The sequence below is a fragment of the Phocoena sinus genome, chromosome 2, assembly GCF_008692025.1.
Source record: "Phocoena sinus isolate mPhoSin1 chromosome 2, mPhoSin1.pri, whole genome shotgun sequence".
NCBI classification, from domain to species: domain Eukaryota; kingdom Metazoa; phylum Chordata; class Mammalia; order Artiodactyla; family Phocoenidae; genus Phocoena; species Phocoena sinus.
This window is the reverse complement of record NC_045764.1, coordinates 3957826-3980534: the sequence shown is the minus strand read 5'-3', so window position 1 is coordinate 3980534 and position 22709 is coordinate 3957826. Positions and strand designations below refer to the sequence as shown.

Below are 22709 nucleotides of genomic sequence, written 5' to 3'. Positions count from 1 at the left end.
CGCTGACAACTCCATGGAATGCACCTCTCTTGTGCATGCTTCTGTCTCTTTCTCTCTCTTCTGCAGAAATTTAACTGATAATCAAGCCTATTAAAACCATCATTATATTCTGATTTATGATACCCAGATACATAGCTTGTACTAAAACATTTTTTTCAATTCTTCAATTTTTAATTTAGTCAGCATTTAAACTTCTCATCCACTAGGTGCAAAATCTGCCGATGAACAAGACCAGTGGGAAACTGCAGGCTTGTTTTGGCGGTTTACTGTGAGTTTCTCCTGTTGTCATATATAAACCCTCTCCCGATGTTACTCAGACCTCGGCATCCCCCCTGTCGGATGGCGGCACGGCGGCTATGCGTGCGTAGAGCCTGTGCCGCTGGCCGACCAAGATGCTACCCAGTGATGTTTTTCGTCCCCTGACTGGAAACTAGGCTATTTCTGCGCTCCACTGATCCCAAAGTCTGTTTCCTCCAGCACATTTTGTAGCTCCAAAGCGTTATTTTCTAAGGATACCTCCCCTACAATCCCCTTCTTTCCTTCCCTTCTTTTACACACCACTGCCCGCCGCCTGCTGTGCTGTGCTGTCTTTTAAAGTTATTCTTTGTGACGTCAGCAAGTCCGGCACAACCTCTCATGACACTCAGGGGTGGAGTAGAATCTACTCCCCCTTCGACTGTCCACGCCCTGAGCTCTTCTCTGTGCACAAGGATTCTGCCCTGTGGAGGAGCTCTGAGTCACCAGTGAGGTGTCAGATGCTGAACTGTGTTTCGTTTTGTTTTTTAAGTAAATTATGGTTGCTTTCATCATGGAAGACCTAGCCACTCCAGGCACAGACTAAAACACCTGGATTTTTGTGTGAACACCGAAAGCCCCAGCTGGATGTCCATCCACGACAGTGGGTCCATGTCTCTGGTTCTGTCTTCTTGTCACGGCTAAAACGTGCAGCCAGGTGACTCACAGTGTTCAGAGCAGCGGAAACCTAGAAACGCAGCATCGCTCAGCTGCTCTGGGCTTTACGGAACAGCGACAGGAACGAAAACCACGTTCGTTGATAGGTTTTTGAAGTTTGCTGACTCTTAAATTCCAGAATTTGAAAAATGTTTATCGTAGTTCTTCCACTAAATAATTGGAACGCATTCCACTTAGCAGGAAAGGATAGATGAAAAGGATGGTGTCACGATCCATAGAGCACAGAGTACCAGTATTCCATCAAATAAGGTCACTTCTGCTACCCTACTGTTAAAGAGGCTGATCTACCAGCATGGGTAACGCTTTGCTAGCTGGCAGTCACAAATCGAAGGAGCCCAAGACCCGTCCAGTACTGGGCCACTGCGTATTTAAAGACCTGAAATAAAATTTCTTGGGAGCTGTTCCTAAAATGCGTGCAACTTACAACAGTGGAAAAGGGATTCTTAGACTGCATAGTTACAAGGACTTGGTTTCTAAACACTTTCAACATGATCTCAGGTGGTATAGATGCGATGATTTCATGAATGAATTTGGCAATAATTTCATGAATGAATTTCATGTGATCATTTCACGGATATGCTTATGATGCCTTCGGCACGGTATTCATTCTTCTTACGTTACTGATGACGTGGTCAGCTTCCATGTAGCGTTCAGAAACCCAAGGAAACAGCCTGAGATGCAATGATAAGATTATTTCCCACGTTTTAGGTTGCTTTTAGAGTGGTGCTTGTGTGGCATTTGTGCTGTCACCGTATTATGTTTGTCTTGGTTGTTGTTTTTTTTTCCTTCTGTTTAAAAATGTATTCCACCTTGATTGTGTCTATTAAAATTCACTTAACACTAAAGTTTCCAGCAGTCAAATCTGACAGCCCAGTCGTAGTAATATTTTCTCGCCTTGGATGAGATTGTCTGTGACGATCGGCAAAAGCTCAGATGGAACCTTTTGAATTCGAAATGCTTTTTCATCCCCTCCCCCTCCCCCCCCCCCCAGTGAGTTAAATTCGATCAGAGTCAGAAGGTTCGTAAAGGGCCATTTTAAGCAACAGTGACATGTTCTGTCATGCAGCCGCCTGGTACACTAATGACATTCACATTTGCGATGTGTATCAAATTCTCCAGATAGTTTGGAGAAGATTTTTCTTTGGGTCTGTGTGATTCTTAAAATATATATTTTTTTCAGACACTCCTCAATACAGGAAGATTCCTGTCACCATGATTTGTTTATCCCAGTGTCTCAGGCCATAGCCCTTTCTTCTACATAAAAAAAAAAAAAAAAAAAAAAAAAAAGTCATTTTTTGGGTCACTTTAACATTTTCTGCCATTAAAATAGGGGATTTTAAGATCATCAGACAAATGAGTTATCTAATTTTGGGAAAAAGCTTTCTTTTCGTTATTTTATTGGAAGCAGGAGAGCTGAAAATCGTTGCAAGTTTTAGAAATTGCTACAAAATTAGGTCCTCCCCCTGCTCTTCTAAAAAAGAAAGAAATTATCGTGGGAGGGCATGAGTTAGTTATGTAACAGAAACACCTCCTAAACAGTTCTTAAGAAGCATATGAGATGTACAAGATGACAGTGAACCTTGTGAGGCCACGGAGGCCTGCTTGGATATATTATCACACACACAGGAACCACCTTCCCTCCAAGGCACATAAACCTTACATTGCGAGTGTTTAAGTTCCAAGGGATAGAAACCAAAAATCTAAAAATGTGAGTCCCTCAGCTGTGAACAGTGATCGCGATTCCCTCTACTGGAACAAGCGTGCAGGCGCATCTAAACTCTCACAGCAAAATAGAAACTGTCAAGTATTTGGTAATGTTTTGAAATGAGGTTTTATCCAGGTAAGACCAACATCCAGGACCCAACTTCTTTTCCTTGTAATTAACCACGTGAGGTCTGATCACACGACTCTTGAGAAAACTCAGATGCCACCTGAAAAGCAACATTAACCTCTAGTCAAGCCTAAGAGCACCTCTCCTGCATGAGGCATGTTTCTGTCTGTTCTGCCAACTAGCTTCTGTTCAAAAGCAGCCCCTCCTGCTTTAGGAACGTGACGAGCATCTTTTAAGGAGAGCCAGAAAACTGTAGAGAGCTCAATCACTTCGAGACGTGAGGGAAATAAACCCACCCGGTCTTGGATTGGGTTTATTTAGAAAAAGAGGCAAGTGGAAAAAAAAGGAAATGTCTGGAAAGGTAGTGCCTCGTATAGCAGAGTTGAGACAGAACAGTTTATACATAAAAGATTTGAGTTCCCTCTGCCTTTTAACCATCTGAAGGCATCTCCTCTCTCTCTGCAGACAGAGCACACCCCTCCTTATGACGTGGTCCCTTCTATGCGACCTGTGGTCCTGGTGGGCCCCTCTCTGAAGGGGTACGAGGTAGGTAGCTGCCCTCGGGAGTACCCTGGACCTTGCATGCCGAACTGCTTTGCAACCCCACCTCCCTCTCCTGACTCTTGAACTTAGAAAAGAGCTGCGGCAGTAAAGCATGTTGTTTTCAAGCCACGGTGTACATTGCTACCTGTTCTGTTCTACTTTGTTTTCTTGGCTGTCACCTTGTGAGCTACAGTTGACTCAGTCTGGAGAGAGAGTATCAAATGGAGAGTGACTGAAACCCCTTGCAATGTCATTAACTGTCACTCCGAGGGTTAGTTTGGGGAACTTTGTCTTTCTGATTGTTACTACTGTATCAGAGCTCAGCGACGGAAAACAGGGGCAACCTCACATGCTACTTTTTCCCAGCGGAAAGCCCAGGTTTTCAGACATTCTTAAGGGTAGTAAAATTGTTTTATCATAGTAATATCTTATTGTCTCTTACTGCTTACTCAATTGCAGGTCACAGATATGATGCAAAAGGCATTGTTCGATTTTTTAAAACACAGATTCGAAGGGCGGTGAGTATTTCAGAATTCTGGGTTTTGTGGATTTTTGTTGTGAAGACGATGAAACCTGGGTGGGACAGGCGTGTGATCCCAAGAGGAAAGTCGCCTCTGAAGTCTCTGGTGACAGGAAGAAAGCTCTGTTCAGTTCGATCAGCTTCAGGCAATATTCCTCATATTTGCTCCGCACATCCTCAGCTCTCCATTCTCACACCTGCATCCGTACGCTGAACCTGGCCAAGCCCCTGCTGACGAATCTCACCCTAAATTCACGATCAGCTGGCCCTCGATGCTGCCCAGAAATCATATTCTATATGCCTCTTCCGTGCACTTTTCTACTCTCCTAAAGGGCTTTCACACCATTTCCTCTCTCATCAAACCCTTCTCCTCTCGAGCTCTCCCGGGAATTTGCTTCCTATTTCATTGAGAAAACACAGAGGAGACGGTCCAAGCGATCCCACCACACATCCATCCCCCCTTGTGTATTTGCCGGAATGCTCCGCCTCTTCTCCTGTTACTGTGAGCAATGACCCCTACCTGGGTGCTAGATCCCGGTTCCCCATCCCCACACCAACACAGCTATCACAGCCCTTCCCTCTCTCCTCGGCGGTATTTCTCCTTCTAATGGAAACACCATCGGCACGTAAAAATGGAGTTGTAACCCCTTTGGCAAAATTTGACCTCATATGCCCCTCTAGCTGTCCCGTTTTCCTTCTTTTCTTTACAGTAACTCTCCTTGAACAAGTTGTGTGTACTTGCTCTCTCCTGAGTCTCTTGAACCTACTCCAGTTACCTCCCCATCACTTACCCCAAACTAGTCACGTCAGATCACCAGTGACCTTCACGTTGATAAATCCAGGAGGGGATCCTCAGCCCTCCTCCTAATCAACATGGCGGACTACTCCATCCTCTTTTAAATAGAAAGTTCGTAAAGGGCCATTTTAAGCAACATTTGCTTAAAATGGTTTCTAGAGCCATTTGCTTGGTTTCTAGAGCCACACTTTTCCGGGTTTCTTCTATCTGACTAGCAGCTCCGTTGTCTCCTTGGCTGGCTCTTCCTCATCGGCTTGACATCTTGGAGAGCCCAGGGCTGTCCTCTGTCTTCTCTCCTCTATCCACACTCCCTCCTTCGGTGACTCCATTCGATGTCGGACTTGTAAATAGCATCTCTTCGCTGGTCTCTCCTCTGCATCCCAGACCCACATGTCCTACTGTCTATGCGGCAGCATCACTGAGGTGTCTCGTGGACTTCTCAAGTTTGACCTCCCGACTCCCCCCATCCTCGACCTGCCCCTTTCCGTCTTCCGCCTCTCCATCCATACCTCTTCGTCTCTCAGTCCCAAGACCTTCCGCCCTGGAACATGGACTCGTCCTTGACTGTTCTTTTCCCCTTACGTTCCACATGCAAATGCTGTTGTCTGTCTCTTCAGAATATATCGAGAATCTCCCCCCTTCTCACGCAGCCTCTGCTCTCCATTTGGTCTGAGACACCGTCGTCTCCTCCCGAGATGAGTGCAGTAAATAGCCTCCTAAGTTGTACCCTTGCTTCGAGCTTTGCGTCCTTCAGGTCTGCTCTCAGTTCTCGACCCTGTCACACTGCGAGCTGGGTCTCATCCCTCCCTTGTTCGGATCTGTCAGGTGGCTCCTCTTTCCCTCAGTGAAAATCGAAGTCCTCCCGGTGGCCTCCACGGCCCTGTGTGGTCTGACCATCCACACCCCCACCCGCTCCTTCTCTTTGACTGTATCTCGTACTCCACTTCCATTCGCTCATACTCTTCCTGCCTCTCACTTCCTCGCTGTCCTATGAGTGTTCCAGACAGTAGATGCACGCCCGCCTCGGGGCCTTTGCACTTGCAGCTCCTGCGCTAGGAGCTTTCCCTCAGATACTCTCCTTGGTATATGTGCACACACACACACATTCTCTCTTCCTTCCCTGACTGTTTCCCCGTAACTCTTTTATGAGTTTTATTTATTAATTTCCTTTGTTGTCATTTTCCCACAATTAGAATATAAGCTCCACGAGGGCAAGGGTTTTAATCTGCTTTGTGAACGGTGGTCAGTTCTCAAGGCCTAGAACAGTCCTCAGCGTGAACAATGAATGGATGGGTGTTGAAAACATGTCTTCTGGAGGGATGCAGAGATGTGGAAGCCATTCACCGTGTCTGCCTGTGAGCAGCTCATGTGTAAACCACAAACGGAGACCTTGAGCAGTAAAATATCAAGTGAATGAAAAGACAGCTCGGCACGTGTGTGTCCAAGGTACAGGCAGCATAAAGGGAAGAGGGATTAACACTGACTTAGGGATGTCAGCATCCAGGAAGGGTTTTTAACTGGTACCTAAGATTTTACCAAGTGAGTTAGGAGGAGAAGGGCGTGTCCAGTAGAGGGTCTAAAGTGTGTGCAGGCACCAAGCTGTGACACAGCATCCTGGACGCCACCTAGAGGTCTTCAGGTGAAGTCCCTAGGGTAGGGGGTGACCAGTAACAAAGCCGGGCCCATCTTTAGTGTGTCACGTTAATCAGCTTGGACTTAATCCAGCCCTTTCCCTCTCCGTCCCTTCAGCAGATACTTCTTGAGCATATTCTGTGAGCCAAGCAGCGTGAGACGCAAAATCAGACGACAGCCTTGGCTTCGTGGAGTTTACTTAGGGTCTATTGAAAGGAAGCCTTGAATCGAATAACCAGTGGGCACCATAGTAAAGGTTAAGCCAACTTCTGAAGCATCAAAGATAGGATTGGAGTCTAACATGGGAACTTCCAACTTTAAACTAAGAATAGAGTATCAGGGACCTGGGAGCACAGAGAGCGAGGGTATACTTCTGTATTTTTAATGAGACAAGTTGGGTGCCTCCCTTCTCCACATTCCCTTTCTTTTCCAACCTGACAGTTACAAGTACGGTAGACGGAATCTGTAGGTTGCACTGTGCTTTTAGATTTCTCAGTTGAATGCTTCCTTCCTCGACCACACAGGCTCCTACAAGTGTTTCTGATTTATGTTGACTTCTGGTCATGAGGTAGGAGATAGACAGGCCCCAGGCTGAGCAGCCGCAATTGGCTGCCCGCTGCCCTTTGACAGACCAAAGATGGGCAAAAGCAAGATGACTGGCCGGAGACAACCCGGGAAACTGCCCCCACAGAAGCAACCTCAGCCACGCCAGTTGCACACAGCTCACGGCCAGTTTGCCCGTGTGCTCTTCCACACGTACTTTGCTTCTAATAAACACTGTCTCTTTGCTGAAATCTTTCTTCAGAGAAGACAAGGACCGAAGTCCTTCTTCCAGCTGTTCCACAGCGGGAGTCAGGAGGGGGGCGGGCAAAGAGGGAAACTTCTATAGCAGGGTAAGTCTTGTTAGTCATCAAGCAAAGGACTGGGAGAGAGAAAACAAAAAGTAGAATCTATGTTTCAAGAAAAAAATAGAATCTATGTTTCAATAAAAGACTTTAGAATCAAAGTCTGCCTAACCAAATGCTCCTAATTGGATACTTTTCTTTTTCATAACTTGATGAAATATAATTTATTTCATGCCAGGAAACACAGCTTGGTCCTTGGCTTGATCCAAGGCTATCAGGCTCTGGCCACGTATAAAAGGCATACCTCTGATCAGGCCCATGTAGCGCCTTCACCTCTTTATTCTTGACTTTGTCATTTATCACCATTTGGAATTGTCTACACAAGCATGCTTACCCAGAAAATTCTGCTAGAATAGGCACTCTGCTTTCCGTGCCTGAGTTAACCCACTGCCCTTTTCTAAATGCCGAAGATGGGGAAATGAGGTGGGGTTTCCTGACTTACCACTTCTATTTCAACCTAAGTTTTGAACTTGGAAGATAGATTCCAGCCATAGGGTGTATCTTGGACCCATGTTCTAAAGTGTCAGCCGTCCAGATTGATTTCATTTAAGAAGCAAACAAAGGCAATGTCTCAATGTTGTATCCGCCTTTTGTTTCTGGCCAGAGGTAATTTCCATATGGCTTTATGGGTGGATGTGCCCTGGCTCATCTGAGCTCATAAAACTGGGGTTCAACACTCTAGACCTGTGATCACCAAATAAAGATCCTCAAAGGAAGTAACAGGGTCCATAAGGGAGAATTTCAAAAAGCCGTGCAAAACTTTAACTCTTTTACTCAAAAGGCAAGACACGCGGAGTTACTGAATCATTCGGTGTCTGCTTTTGGTCACCAGACAGCAACAGAGGGTGGAAATTCATCCCAGGTATCAGGTGTGTCGAATTCTAAATAGACCTGTAATTCTAGAAGGGAAAAGTGAATGACTCCTGGACTATCTATTCAATAAACAAAATTTATTTTTTTTTAAAAAACGTAAAGCCCAAGAGGGAGAAAACAGGAAAGGAAGGGCTGGGGATGAAATGATTCTTGACAGGAATTCTTTTCTGTCTGAAACCCGGTTAGGTTCATTTGTGGAAGCCCTGGAGAGTTGCCAGGATCATGATCCTGGTTGTTAAAATAGCATTACGTGTGTCAGGTCAAAGAAGAGATGATGAATCGTTATCCTTTCTGTTATGTGCAGTAGAGGAGCCCATTTACAGTCGGATCCACCCTAAACAACTGTGTCATCCCGTGAACAAAGCAATCTTCCTGTTCACCTAGTAGCACGACAGGTAAATTAACAAGAAAGTCGGGGGCGAGAAGGAAAGCCACTATCAGTGATGAATTCGGTTGTCCTCTCCAGTGATTCTGAAAATGTCAGCTCTCGACACAGAAGCGTTCAGAATGCATACTGAATTCTGTAGGGATGGGTCCCTGACCTTGTGTGAAGGAATCTTCCTGGAAATCAGTCATCCTGGAAAATATTACGTCACTTTGTCAGGTGGGAAATGTACTTAGACGTGAGACAGCTTCTTCTAAACCAGTGGTTATCTACCCTGGCTGCATACTAGAAGCATCTGCAGAGGTTTAAAAACAAACAAAAAACCCACCAAAGACTTATATCCCACCTGTGACTAAGCAAAACCCAGTGTCTAGGATGGGACTTCATGTAACTGTAAAATCTTTCCTGGCAACTTCGATACACTGTGAGGGTTGAGGACCGCTCCTCTACACTGAATTGTCCCCAGAATTTGGCCCTTAGGACTTTCAAGGTCTGTTTTTTTTGGCAGAACCTCTAGTAATGACTTAAGGAGTTGCAGTAGAACCGTGGCTGTCTTCCACAGCCTACAGAGCGAACCACGTAAGCAGTCTGGTTTCACTTGGGAATGCCTTGGGAAGTCATAATGAAACTAAATATGTTCAAGTTGATGTGTTTAGTATCTCTTTTCTGGTTATCGTTTTTCCGCGTTAAGTAATACTGTCATCAGAGTACAAAAAGCTTAATCAAATAGACTTACTTTTTATAAATAGGAGTCCCGCTCCGCGATAAAAAGGAATGAACTATTGATACACACAACATCGTGGACGAATCTCAGATCCATTATGCAAAGTGCAAGAGGCGCAGCTCAAAAGGCTACAGTGATGCTCTGGAAAAGGCAAAACCATAGGGATGGAAAACAGCTCCGTGGTTGACAGGGGTGGGGTGGGGCAGGCGATGGAACTGTCCTGCGTCATGAATGTGATGGTGGATACAGGACTTTATGAATTGGCCCAAATGCAGGGACGTGTACACAGCAAAGGCTGGATTTTACAGTATAGAGATCAACAGATCCTTTTCTTTTTTTTTTTTTGGCAAAAGCCAGTGATTCCCTTTCCACACTTTACTGAATGTCCTGCTCTCAGAGGGCAGCTAGTTTTAACTCTTTTAACTGTATCTCTTGGTATTTATTCCTTGCCTCTAAATCGTGTGCTTCATTTGCTGCTTGAGTTTTCACTGCTAGGCATTATCTCTGGGCTTCCTGCCGTGAAGACCGTTCCGCGCTCTCGTGCGTATTCCTCCTTTCGCTCTCACATACATGCACCTGCGTCCATCTCTTCCTCCAGTCTCCCAACAGTTAAAGCATAATTCTGGCTGGTTCCGTATACTGGATGCATTATGACCATGTAAATACAATTTCAGTGAGCCGTGTTGTATACTCACATTCCTTTTCTCTTGTGTGTTTTCTTTGTGGTTTCTGTGCGATTAATAAGTTTGCTTTTTACACGTGCTTACTTTTCTGTATAGTTGGCACCAGTCAAGCCCCACATTCTCCCCTGGTTTGTCTCAAGTTCCTCGCGATATATTCATATACATCCAGTAGTCCCTCAGCTGTGCCTTCTTGAACCTTCTCTCCAGGAATGTTCTGTCCTGCTTGGGTCTGGATGGTGTGTCTCTGTGCTGAGTGCACATTTGTCATTTGGAGACATCTCATTATCCCTGGGATGCCTTTCACCTTCTTTCGGGGTGTGAACCCCTTTTTCCTAGATCACTTGATCTCTTTCAAGGCTTACACCCATCGTTTCTGTCAAAAACATCCTCCAACAGTTTCCTTAGAAAGAGGACAGTAAAACTTTTTGAGACCCTGAATGTCTTAAAGTGCCTTTAATCAACCTTCCCATTTAATTGACAGTTAAAATAGTTATGGAATTCTGATTAGAAAATTTTCCCCCAGAATTTTCAAGGATTTTTGCTCCATTGCTTTCTGTCTTCCATTGTTGCTGTGTTTTTTGGTTTGTTTTGTTTTCAGTTTTAATATTTTTTTATTGCAGTTGATTTACAGTGTTGTGTTAATTATTCTTGCTGTTGAGAAGAACAAGCATTTCCATTCCTGAACCTTTGTATGGGACCTGCCTTTTCCTCTGGAAGCTTTTAGGTTTTTCTTTGTCCCAGCGTCATGAAATTTCTAAGAATATGTCTGGATGCGGAAGTTTCATCCTTTGTGCTGGACTCCCCCTTTCCATTTGGAAAATCAAACTCTTAATTCTAGATTTTTTATTTTTTTTTACTTCTCTTGCGTTTTCTTTATTGTCTGTTTTCGGGAACTCTTGTTATTTGGAAGTTAAACCTCCTGGGTAATTCTCTAGTTTTTATGCCGTTCTTCTCTGATTTTCCATCGGTTTGTCTTTTCTGTTTTACTCTTTGGCAGATTTCCTTAACTTTGTCTTCTAAGCCCCTCTTTTGAATTTTCATTTCTACTGTTATATTTTTAGTTTCCAAAAACTCTTTCTTAGTCTGAGTCTTTATATAGAAGTTTGTTCTAGTTTTGTAGATATAATCATCTCTTAGCTTTCAACTTTAGGTGTTAGTCATAGTTGATTTTTTTCTGTTTGTTTTGGTCTTTCATGTTAGAAGTTTCCCTGAGATGCCCAAGGAACACTGCTATGCTCAAATTTAAGAACAGGGCATCAAAGGAAATTCTGTGCTGATTAGGTACAGCTTGTCCCCTTTGGGTCTCCCCGTAGGACAGCCTCGCTGGACGATCTTCATAGGAAACCACCAAAGTCCTGATCTTTGGGTCTTTTCTGTTTGGTGGTCAGATTCCCCAGAGAAGAATCTTCCATTCTTGACACCTGGAGGACATAAACTTGGCTACCAAAATTCTAGGATGAGGAAGAGGGCTAGGGGCTCAACATTTAGCATCCTTTCTTCTCTCTGTCCCTGCTCTGTGTAGCATCCCCTGGTCAGATGCCCTCTGTTTTGTTGCCTAGACAGACTAAACTTATGGTCTCACACCACACAGGAAAAGGATGGCCACCTTGTGGCTTGATGTAGTGGAGGGGAGGTGGAGGGATCTAACTATGAAACAGACTTCTAACCAAATCTCTTGTTTTTAGTCCCCCCTTCACCTTCTTCTTCAGAGGTTTTGTGAGTCCTCTCTTTTGCTCCGCACTTTCCCTACTGCTGGCTTGTTTATTCGGCTAAGTCTCCAGTCTAAGTCATCTACTCTTTCCAGCTCCCAGATTTTGTTGCTCTCATCTTGAGCCTGTCTAAAATGACCCCCACAACTCATGACTGTCTGTCACAGCACCCCCTGTGTCCTCTTCAGAACAGCCATCTTAACCTGTAATCATTTTATTAATTTCTTTTCTTATTTATGACCCATATCTGCTACTAGACTCTCAGCACTGAGGAAGACCTTGTTTGTCTTGTTCTTATTTATTCCTCATGGCTATCACAGCACCATACTGTGGGAGGGATTATAGCACAGGGCCTAAGAATATAGGCTCTCAGTAGTTCTGGGTTCAAATCCCAGCTTCACCACTTTTCGTAAATATATAGCCGTGGAGAAATAATCTACCTATGGGTCACTTTTTTTTCATCAGCAAAAGGGGGAGGATATCCTCTCCGCTGAAGTTTTTGGAATGGTGGTGCAAGTGGTTAAGAATCCACCTGCCAATGTAGGAGACACGGGTTCAATCCCTGGTCCGGGAAGATCCCACATGCCGCAGAGCAACTAAGCCTGTGCACCACAACTACTGAGCCTGCGCTCTAGAGCCCATGAGCCACAACTACTGAGCCTGCGTGCCACAACTGCTGAAGCCCACCTGCCTGGAACCCATGCTCCACAACAAGAGAAGCCACAACAATGAGAAGCCCACGCACTGCAACGAAGAGTAGCCCCCGCTCACTGCAACTAGAGAAAGCCTGCACACTGCAACGAAGACCAAAGGCAGCCGAAAATAAAAACAAATAAATAAATAATTTTTTAAAAAAATTAAATAAATAGTTTTTGGAATGATTTAATGAGGTAGTCTGGGTAATGAAATAATGCTGAGTGCATGCCTGGCACTTCATAAGCAACCAATAGATGCTAAGTTAGGTAGGTGCAGGATTTTGAAAAAAGGAATGATTAAGTGCCCCAACATTTTGGGGGTTGAAAATATGGTCACTGTGTATGTATGTGTGTGTGTATAAAATACTTGGATGACTTTGGGGCATGCACTTCTGTCCCCTTTATTCAATGAATAACCTCAGAGTCCTCTGTTGCTTTTTCCCCAACAGGATTTCCATCACAAGGGTCACCGCTGACATCTCGCTGGCCAAACGCTCTGTCTTGAACAATCCCAGTAAACACGCCATAATAGAAAGATCCAACACAAGGTCAAGTTTAGGTAAGTGTGTGCCTCGCCAGCGAGCTGAAGCCATTTAAACCCTTCTCTCCTGAGGCTGCTGGTGAGCAGATCTAACTAGATGATAATTCCACGTGTCATAGCGCAGAGACGATACAGACACGTGTCACCAGTAGCCACTGCTGCCGTCTTAGTGATTTCATGGTATGGAAGGAGTTGTTTTGAAAGTTTTGAGTTAAAAATTCCACAGGCTGTCAGCATGAACGTTTTGGCTGTGGTCTGTTTTCACGAACATGAGCTCTGGTGTCTGCAGACTCTAAAAACTCCTGGCTTTGCATCATTGTTACCACAAGCAATGTCATCAGCCTCTATAAGGCCCAGTTTCTGGTACCAAACCAAACTTGGGTCCCCTCGCCCGCATGCGGTGAAGCCAGTCTACTGACGCCAGGTTGGGGTGAAGGAAAGTACCGCATTTATTGCAGGGTGCCAAACAAGGAGAATGGGCAGCTTGTGCTCAAAAGATCCGAACTCCCTACTGGCTTCCAGGGAGGGGGCTTTAAAGGCGTGTGAGGGAGGGGGCCCTAGGGTGTGTGATCAGCCCATGCACAATTCTTGGATTGGTTGGCATCAAGTTTCAAGCGCCATCAACCTTCTGGTTTCAGCCTTCTCGTTCTTGCTGTCAGCGGTTTTCATCTGGAGGGGGTCTGCTTCCTTAAAAACAACTAAGGGATGGGTGTCAGGCCTTTATCTCTATTTTTCGGGGAACGGGGAGTTTGGTGACTCTGCTCTGTGGTGGATTTATAGTCTAAACTGTTACCAGTTTTCCAGCCTAACAGCTATTCTTTGTTTTTACATGTTGACATTCCTAATTATTAACTCTTGAGCCAGCCTTTAGAGACTCAAGGGAGGCCTGGGAGACTAAAGCAAAAGCCTTTGACTTCAAAGGACAGGGATATGGGGCTTGTATACGGTTTCATTTCTTCATCTAAACAGCAAAAGAGAGAGAGTAGTAACTAACTCTAAACATAATATGACTTCCATAAATAATGGCTGTGATCCCAAATCCCTTAATACTTGAATTACATCAAGAATTACAGTTGTATCATATTGATAGCCATATTTTTGTTTCATTTGTAAAAACAATTTGGGGATTTCAGTTAACGTGTCTACAGGGTTGCGTTTGAACGCTATGTGTTATCGTGCGCTAATTTGATCAAGTGAAAGAGCTTCGGCAGCTGTTTCATCCGTTTGGCACCTGCTTGAAGTTTTAGGTTAATCGCTGTTACACATGTAACTTACTAAGCGTTAGGTTTCTGTTCTTATACATTTTTTCACGGTTGTGTGAGATCTTTGATCTTTGAGAGACTGGCTTTTAACGTCAAACTTTTTAGTTAACTCTGAAGTATATTGTAGAAAAAATAGAGAAACTGTTGAAAACAATAACCCTTATCTGTGATGAGTATAATTCCTTATAGAACCCAGTTTTGTTCCCCCAGCAGCCCCTCATTAACTAAACTTCAGTCATCAAGCTTTAGAAACGTATCTGGGGGATGGAATCCTACATTTTGTTTAGAGTGATCTCCTGTCCTTATCGTCTGTGACCCTTAAAACTCTTTGTATACATTTTTGATGCTCACAGTAATCGTTACAAAACGCTCGTTCCATTGTTTCCACTGATGAACGAAGTCAGGCGATTTGTTTAGACTCATCGTTTGAATCAATGGCGTCACAGTTTCGTGTTGGTTGCCAAGGCTTTTGTGAAACTACCAACTATATGTTACTGTTCAAGACTCTTGCACTCCATAGCGTGAGCACACACTAGACAGTGCCTGTCAAAGTCAGGGAACAAAAAAGATGAAGGAGCTTGTAGCAATGAGGCCAATAAGTCGGCAGCTCATTGAGATGGAGGGTGATTGAGAAAGTTGCTTGTGCGTTGCACTGCTTGGTGAAGACCTAAGGCTGCAGGAAGGAAGGCGTATCCACCAAGAACAGCTTCTCCAAGGAGCAAAGCCCGAGCTGAGACCTAAAACGGGACAGGGTTTAGCCAAGGAAAAAGGGCGAAAGAGTGAAGGGTGTGATAGGGATTTCAAGAGCCACAGAGGCTTCTGGAAAACATACGTGCTTTACTTTGACGGAGTGTATGGTTTAAAAAAGAGAGAGGTGGGAGATGACACCAGAGAGATAAAGGGTGGAGACGGGGGCGGATATTAAGGAATTTGGGGCTTATCCTTAGGGCTCGACGGAACCAGGACTAGATTTTAAGCATGTATTCATCCACTGATGAACACTTGAGAACCACCCATGTGCTGGGCGTCACGGTAAGTGCCGGGGACACAGACGTGAAGGACAGCACGTCCTCACGCTCATACAGCTCTCGTTCCACAGAGAAGGTGTGGACAGAAGCTAACAGAAGTAGCTGTAGACAGATAACAGTTAGAGATGTCAGTCAGTGGTTGGTGAGTCCTGGTAGCAGAAGCAGGTAGAGAGTCAGCTGAGGAGGAGAGTGTGATTTTATATGGGGAGTCAGGCGAGGCCTCCCTGAGAAGGTGCCATTTTAGCAGAATCTTTTGTGTTGTGAATTCTTTACCCTTGCAGCTACCCGAGAAAAGAGAGAAGTTCTGGGCAGAGGGCGCGATAGGTGCAAAGGCCCCGAGGTGGGATGCCAGTCTGGAAAGGTCAAATACTGTATGGTTCCATGTATATGATGTCCTAGAAAAGCCAAAACTCTAGTGACAAACAGCTGTGGTTACCTGGGGGAGGGTGTGAGCACAAAGGAATAGCAGTTTGGGGAGCGATGGAATTGGAGGTTACACAAGTGTGTACTCGTGCGAAAATCCATATAACTGGATACCCCTCAAAAAGTCAATTTCACTGCACGTTTTTTTTGGGGGGGGGTTCATGCCGTGCGGCTTGTGGGATCTTAGTTCCCCCGCCAGGGACTGAACCCCGGGCCCTTGGCAGTGAGAACGCAGGCACCTAACCACTGGACCGCCAGGGAGTTCCCCACTGCACATTAATTTTAAAATTAACATAAAAACATACTTAAAGCTGCTTCTATAGAATTGTGAGAAATGAGCATTGTAAGAAAAGCAGTTGGAGAAGAAGATTCACTTTTCCCTATCCCCTGCCAGCTTCTCGGTGTTCTGGTGCTATCATCTGGGGTTTTTCCTAAATTATGGATTTTTTTTCAATAATTAATTTAATTCCATTTAAAATTTTAACTGCCATAAAATACCCTGCCCTGACCCACAGAGTCCCTTCAGTGGCCTCGACCTCTCTCTCTGTCCCCACCACCCGGCTGAACACAGCCCCCCAAAATCTAAGTTTTCCAAACTTAGTGTCCCCATTTCAGTCACTGTTACTCACTCTCCAGCTGGCTCCAAATTTGTTTATAAAGAAGTTACCAGTAACCTCCCTGTCACTAGTCCAGTGGACATACTGCAATCTGTTTTACATGACGTTGCAGTGACATTTGGAGGACATGTGTCCCCCTCTCCTTGAAGCACCCCTTCCCTTGGATTCCTCAACAGCACCGATTCTGGCCCTCCTGCCTTTCCTTTTTTTGCAGGCTTACGCTCTGTGGCTTTTGAGTGTGAATTCTTTTTTTTTTTTTTTAATTTTATTGACGTGGAGTTGATTTACAGTGTTAATTTTGCTGTTCAGAAAGTGACTCAGTTATACATATATATACTTTTTTTTTCATATTTCCATTATGTTTTTTCACAGGACATTGAATATAGTTCCCTGTGCTACACAGTAGGACCTTGTTGTGGATCCATCCCATATATACCAGTTAGTTTGCAGCTGCTCATCCCACACTCCCGTTCATTCCCTCCCTCACCCTCCTACCCCTCAGTAACCACAGTCTGTTCTCTGTGGCTGTGAGTCTCTTTCTGTTTCGTAGATAAGTTCATTTGCGTCGTACATGAGATTCCCGTAGCAGTGATACCATATGGTCTCCGTCTTTCTCTTTTGGACTTACTTCACTCACTGTGATAATCCCTTGGTCCATCCATGTTGCTGCAGATGGCGTTATTGCATTCCTTTTAATGGCTGAGTCATGTATATATACATACAGACCACATCTTCTTTAGACTGTGAGGGCTTCTTAACTGTCCCTCTCGGGTCCTCTCTCTGGTCCCCCTCTCTCAGCAAAATTATTCATACCAATCACTCCAGTTACTTCCTATATGCAGAGAGCTCACAGTTGGTACCCCAAGCTGGACAGTGCCTTTCCACTCCAGAGTTATACATCCTACTTGATGGTGTTGCCTTGTATATTCCTCACACTTAGCACATGCTGAAGAGAATTTATCAGCTTTCCTGTATTCTGATAATTTCCCGGGGTTTCTTATCTGAGTCCTAACAGTCAGGACGCTCATCTCCGTTTGGAGAACCAGGAGACTCTGTGGCCCTCTTGATACGTGAGCACCCGCACTTCCTTCCCCAGCACATCTCCAGGTCTTGTCAGTTTCGCCTCCTGAATTTCTGTCCCATCTGTCTCATCACGTGCAGTGTTTACACCACTGCTCCATTCCAAGGGCCCCGAGGCACCGTGAGTACTACACACCTATTTCGACCCGGATCCCTTAGTTCTTCATGCCACAGCCGAAGAAATCTTTTCAAAGAGCAGATCTGTTCCGCACACATCCCTGCTTCAAACTGTAAATGTCTCTGCATTGTTCCTGGACGACAGCAGAACTCCTCGACCTAGACCTTGACCCCGAGTGTCCACAGCTCTTAGCCTCACCTCACGCCGTCTGCACTCGCCTTCCACGGCTGCAGTAACAAAATCACACAGACCAGGAGGCGGAAACAAACTTATTTCTCACACTTCTAGGGGCTGGAACTTCAAGATCAAGGGGTCAGCAGGTCTGTTTCTCCCGAGACCTCTCTCCTTGGCTTGCCGACGGCCACCCTCTCGCTGGGTCCTCACATGACCTCTCCTGTGTCTGCACCTCCCTGGCATCTCTCTCTCTCTCTCGTCTTATGAGGACACCGGTCATACTGATGTAGCCTGCCCTATCCTACTGGCCTCATTTTAGCTTAATCGCCTCTTTGAAGGCCCTGTGGCCAAATACAGTCACATGGATACGAGCCCACCTGTAGGACCACATTTAACTTTACCTCTTGAAAGGCTCTATCACCAAATAGGCTTCCATTCTGAGGTACTGGGGGTTGGGACTTCAACACAGGAAATTTGGTGGTGGGGGGACACACAATTCAATCCATAACATTGCCTTTCACTCAGCCCTTTGTCTGCCGCGGAGCCTCTGCACCTGCCGTTCCCTCCTCACCTGACTCCCCCTTTGAATCACGGGAAGGGCCGCCATGTTACCCTCACTGCGTGAGTGCATCATTGATGCCTGTCTCCCCCACTCGATGATAAGCCCTGTGAGCTCAGAGATTGGATCTCTTTGGGCTCATTATTGCTTCCCCTGTACACCCCACACTGACTGGCGCAAAGTAGGTGCTTAGTAAAAATATATGGGATGAGTGGGTAGTCACACCTCGACACTGCCCCTCTCCCCGAACGCGCCACACCTTGATTTTCTGTCCTCTGTGTTTATGCAAACTTGGAAAATGGCTCTGCATTCAGTGTCGTACATCACAAATCTGTATTTTCTCCAGGGAAAACAAGTTATTCTCTATCGTGGTATTCTTTTAAGCTGTAGTTGTGCTGACATTAAGGATATATTAAAGTTGGGGGGGGGGGAGAGAATTATTGCTGCTATATTGCCCCATAAGAGGATAAACTGTCTGTATTAAAGTATCAACACTCCAATCTTAGCTTTTATTGAAGTCAGTTTTTCTTACCCTTTAAACCAGTTTCTATCTAGCATGTCTTCCTCAGTCTGCACAGTAAGTTCTCTGCAATGTTGCTTTATTTTTAAAGAGTATTAGCATTTCAAAGATCCAAGTCAAATTATTTTCCAGTGTTTGTGAACTGCTGGAAGGTGTATGCTGGAGGAAAGGTAAACCAGACACTGAGTTTGGGGGCAGAAACCACTGCTAAGAACTTATTCTTTCAAGCGTTACTTATTATCCTGGAAGTTCTTTCAACCCAAGGGCAGGTAGGGGCAAACTGGGGGAGTTTATTTTTTATTTTAATATTTACTTGTTTTGGCTGCCCCAGGTCTTAGTTGCAGCACGCGGGATCTTAGTTGCACCATGTGCACTTCTTAGTTGCGGCATGCGAGCTCTGAGTTGTGGCACGTGACCTCTGAGTTGCGGTACGCGGGACCTAGTTCCCCGACCAGGGGTGGAACCCAGGCCCCCTGCATTGGGAGCACAGAGTCTTACTGGACCACCAGGGAAGTCCCAGGGAGCTTACTTCAAAAGCATCGTTCTCTTGTATGCATTTAATAAAAAATTAAATTTGAGAAAATTGACCTCAAATTTAATAGACGAGATCAATTATAGCAATTATTTCTTTTATGAAAGGATGAAAGATCCTGTATATTGAAGATATAATTTGATAGGTAAAAATTTGCTTTATACATGAGATTTTAGAAAACTTTCATTGCATAAACAGAAGTATAGTATGTTGCATTTGGAGTTGATTATGCTAATGTACCACTGTGTGACATGAAGGAAAAAAACCTGAAAATTTTGTAGCTTTAAGTACATACTCAGGTTTTGGGAGTGGTACAGGACTTCCTTGCCTGTATGGATGTCTTTATATGGGCTCATAAAACTTCTCACCTTTGTTCTCAGTTGCAATATTGGTCACGCATCATAATTTAAAATATCTACATTAGCTATGCACATAAATTACATTATAGTCTTAGAAGCAAAAATATGATTTAAATTAAAATAGTAAAGGGCCTGGTAATAGTTATTTGCCAATTCCAAATCCAAACTTTTAAAACTAGTAAACTCAGATACTTATTGCTTTATGAAATAATTCACCTCAGAGTTTCTTTAATCTGCCCAACTTTATACTGTCTGCAAACTGTGGCTTGGTTTTCCCCCAAGCAGTTTTCCAGGGACAAATCAGTTTAGGAAACTGAACATCTTTGCACCCATTTGTACACAACTGTGCAGTTGTGGGATCTACTTGTGTCGCACGATAGCAAAAACTATGTACCGAAAGTGGGAAAATATCAGCAAATGAGAGTAAAGGAAGTGAAGCTAGAGTTAGCCATGCACGTGGCAACAGCTGTAACTGACGGTAAAGGAAGTGAAGCGAGAGTTAGCCGTGCACGTGGCAACAGCTGTAACTGACGGTAAAGGAAGTGAAGCGAGAGTTAGCCGTGCACATGGCAACAGCTGTAACTGACGGTAAAGGAAGTGAAGCTAGAGTTAGCCGTGCACGTGGCAACAGCTGTAACTGACGGTAAAGGAAGTCCGTGCATGTGGCAACAGCTGTAACTGACAGTAAAGGAAGTGAAGCTAGATGTAGCCGTGCACGTGGCAACAGCTGTAACTGACAGATAACACACAGGGAGCAGGAGAAGGCATTTACTTTGTATATTAGCAACTAGGCGGTCAGATAATAATGTTTACAGCTTGGTAAATGTTTTTAGTGCAGTTGAGGAGTCAGTGGAGAGAATTTGTTACAAGTCTCTTTCACCTTGTCCTGATGGAACTGTTCTGCCTCTAAACTGTGGTGATGGATGCAGGAACCTACACACGATAAAACTGCATAGAGCTCAGCACGCGCGCGCGCGCGCGCGCGCGCACACACACACACACACACACACACGAGTACATAAAACTGGGGAAATCTGAATAAGATGGGTGGATTGTATTAATATTAATGTCCTGGTTGTGATATCGCACTACAGTTTTGCAAGATGTTCCCACTGAGGATAACTGGGTAAAGGGCACAGGGTTCTCTGTTATTTCTTACAACCGCTTGCGAGCCTACAGTTACCTCAACAGAAGCGTCAATTAAAGGCAAGTTCATCACTTACGCTGGTAGCACCAGGGACTGTGGAACGGGGATGACACACCAGAGAGCACCCCTTATCTGGTCCTCAGGTGTGGTGTCCAAATCAACAGCGTCCTTATCATGGGGGCACTAGTGAAGACTGAACATTCTCAGGCCCCATCCAAACCTATAAAATCAGGAACTCTGGAGGTGGGACCCTACAATCTCTGGTTTAACAAGGCTGCCTGGTGATTCTACCATATGCCAGAGTCTGAGAACTACCGCTCTTGTTCAAGCCCGTCACTGTTCCGTGGGATCTGAGAGCCACAGGAAGTGAAGGGGAACTGTGTGGTGTGGGTGAGGCACCTGCTGACGAATGAAGCTAAGGCTAGACCCTGGGTGTCCTGACCACCAGTCCAGGGTTCTGTCCATTGAGCAGTGTCGTGATCCTAATTACATCTCTGCTTTCTCTGAGGAAGAAAAAAATAATTTATGGAGAATGAAGGGCGGATGATAGACTCTAAAACTAGCCTTGCGAATCCATGCGATGTGGAATTTACGGGACTATTGATCTTTTGAATCTCATTTCTTCCCTCCTCGTGACCTATCCATTACCAGCGTAGCTATGTCTGTCTCAATAAATTAGCACCTTTTATTCCACAAGATTGCTCCAATGGCCCAGCTATAGCAATATTTCTACCCAAAGGGAGTTCTTCATCTAAATATATTTTGGCAGTCGAATTCATTATTCATGTTTTTGAAGATTTAATGAATTTTTTTCTACAACAGCAGCTTCTACCTAATACATAGTCAATTAAAAAGGCAAAAAAAATGTTACATTATATGTATATTAAATGATTATATTTTTTCTTTGCCTTTTTAATTCATTCTTTCAACACAGTTTTTGAGTGCCAAGCGTGTGCCAAGTAGTGTACTGACGGAAGGAATGTAAGTAATTATGTACTGTTGCCAGTTTTCTGTCAGTTCACTGCCTGTCGGAAAAGTTTTCAATCATACCATCAAAATACAATGCAATAAACGTTAACAGAGGTAGGCACAAAGCAATACTTGACATTTGTTAAGTATTTACTGTGGGCCAGGCACCACAATAAATGCTTTGCATGTTGATTCACTTAGTCCCTCATTTCCATTTTCCAAAAAAGAACACTTAGGGAGCTCCAAGAAATGAAGCCTCTTACCAAGGATCACACACGCTATGAAGTGAGGAAGCCACCTGGGACTGGATGCCCAGAGGCAGACCTCCCTGGGCCTGCGGAAAGGAAAAGAGGCTTAGAGAGGGCTTTACAGATTTCATTTTTTAGCATAAGTAAGGAACTTGTCAAAACTAGAATTCTGTGCTTAGTGATTATGAAATGGCATTGGAACTACCATTACATCACTGATACCAGAGCCATCGCAAGTCTTATTAATTCTCGACTGACCGCTTGGATGTCGTCCAACGCTAGCTACAAAGTGTAACAACCGCCTCTGTTTTTACAGTATTGTTCAATTAGAGAAATGTCTTTCCAAACGGACACACTTCCCTTCTTTCTCATCTTCCAGAAAACATGATTGTTTCTGAGCTGAGTTTTTCTTTTAATTGAAGTACAGTTGATTTAACAATGTTGTGTTAATTTCTGCTGTACAGCAAAGTGACTGAGTTATACATATGTGTACTTTTTTAATATTCTTTTCCATTACGGTTTATCACAGTATACTGAATACGGTTCCCTGGGCTATACGGGAGGACCTTGTTGTTGATCCATCCTATATACACTAGTTTGCCTCTGCTAATCCCAAACTCCCAGTCCATCCCTCCCCCAACCCCCTCCCCCTTGGCAACCACAAGTCTGTTCTGTGAGTCCGTTTCCTAGAAAAGTTCATTTGTGTCATATTTTAGATTCCACATGTAAGTGACATCATATGTATTTGTCTTTCTCTTTCTGACTCACCTCACTTAGTATGATCATCTCTAGGTCCGTCCATGTTGCTGCAATGGCAGTATTTCATTCTTTTTTATGGCTGAGTAGTATTCCATTGTGTGTACG

The 22709-nt window shown here is 44.4% G+C and overlaps 1 protein-coding gene across 1 annotated transcript in view; it reads left to right on the top strand.

The window, feature by feature from the left end:
• Positions 1 to 22709, top strand: part of CACNB2 (calcium voltage-gated channel auxiliary subunit beta 2) — a 136067-nt gene that overhangs the window by 103226 nt on the left and 10132 nt on the right. The window contains exons 7-9 of the mRNA XM_032622479.1: positions 3269 to 3349; positions 3806 to 3864; positions 12718 to 12827. Coding sequence (XP_032478370.1) covers positions 3269 to 3349; positions 3806 to 3864; positions 12718 to 12827 — 250 coding nt within the window. The remainder of the gene's footprint in view (positions 1 to 3268; positions 3350 to 3805; positions 3865 to 12717; positions 12828 to 22709) is intronic.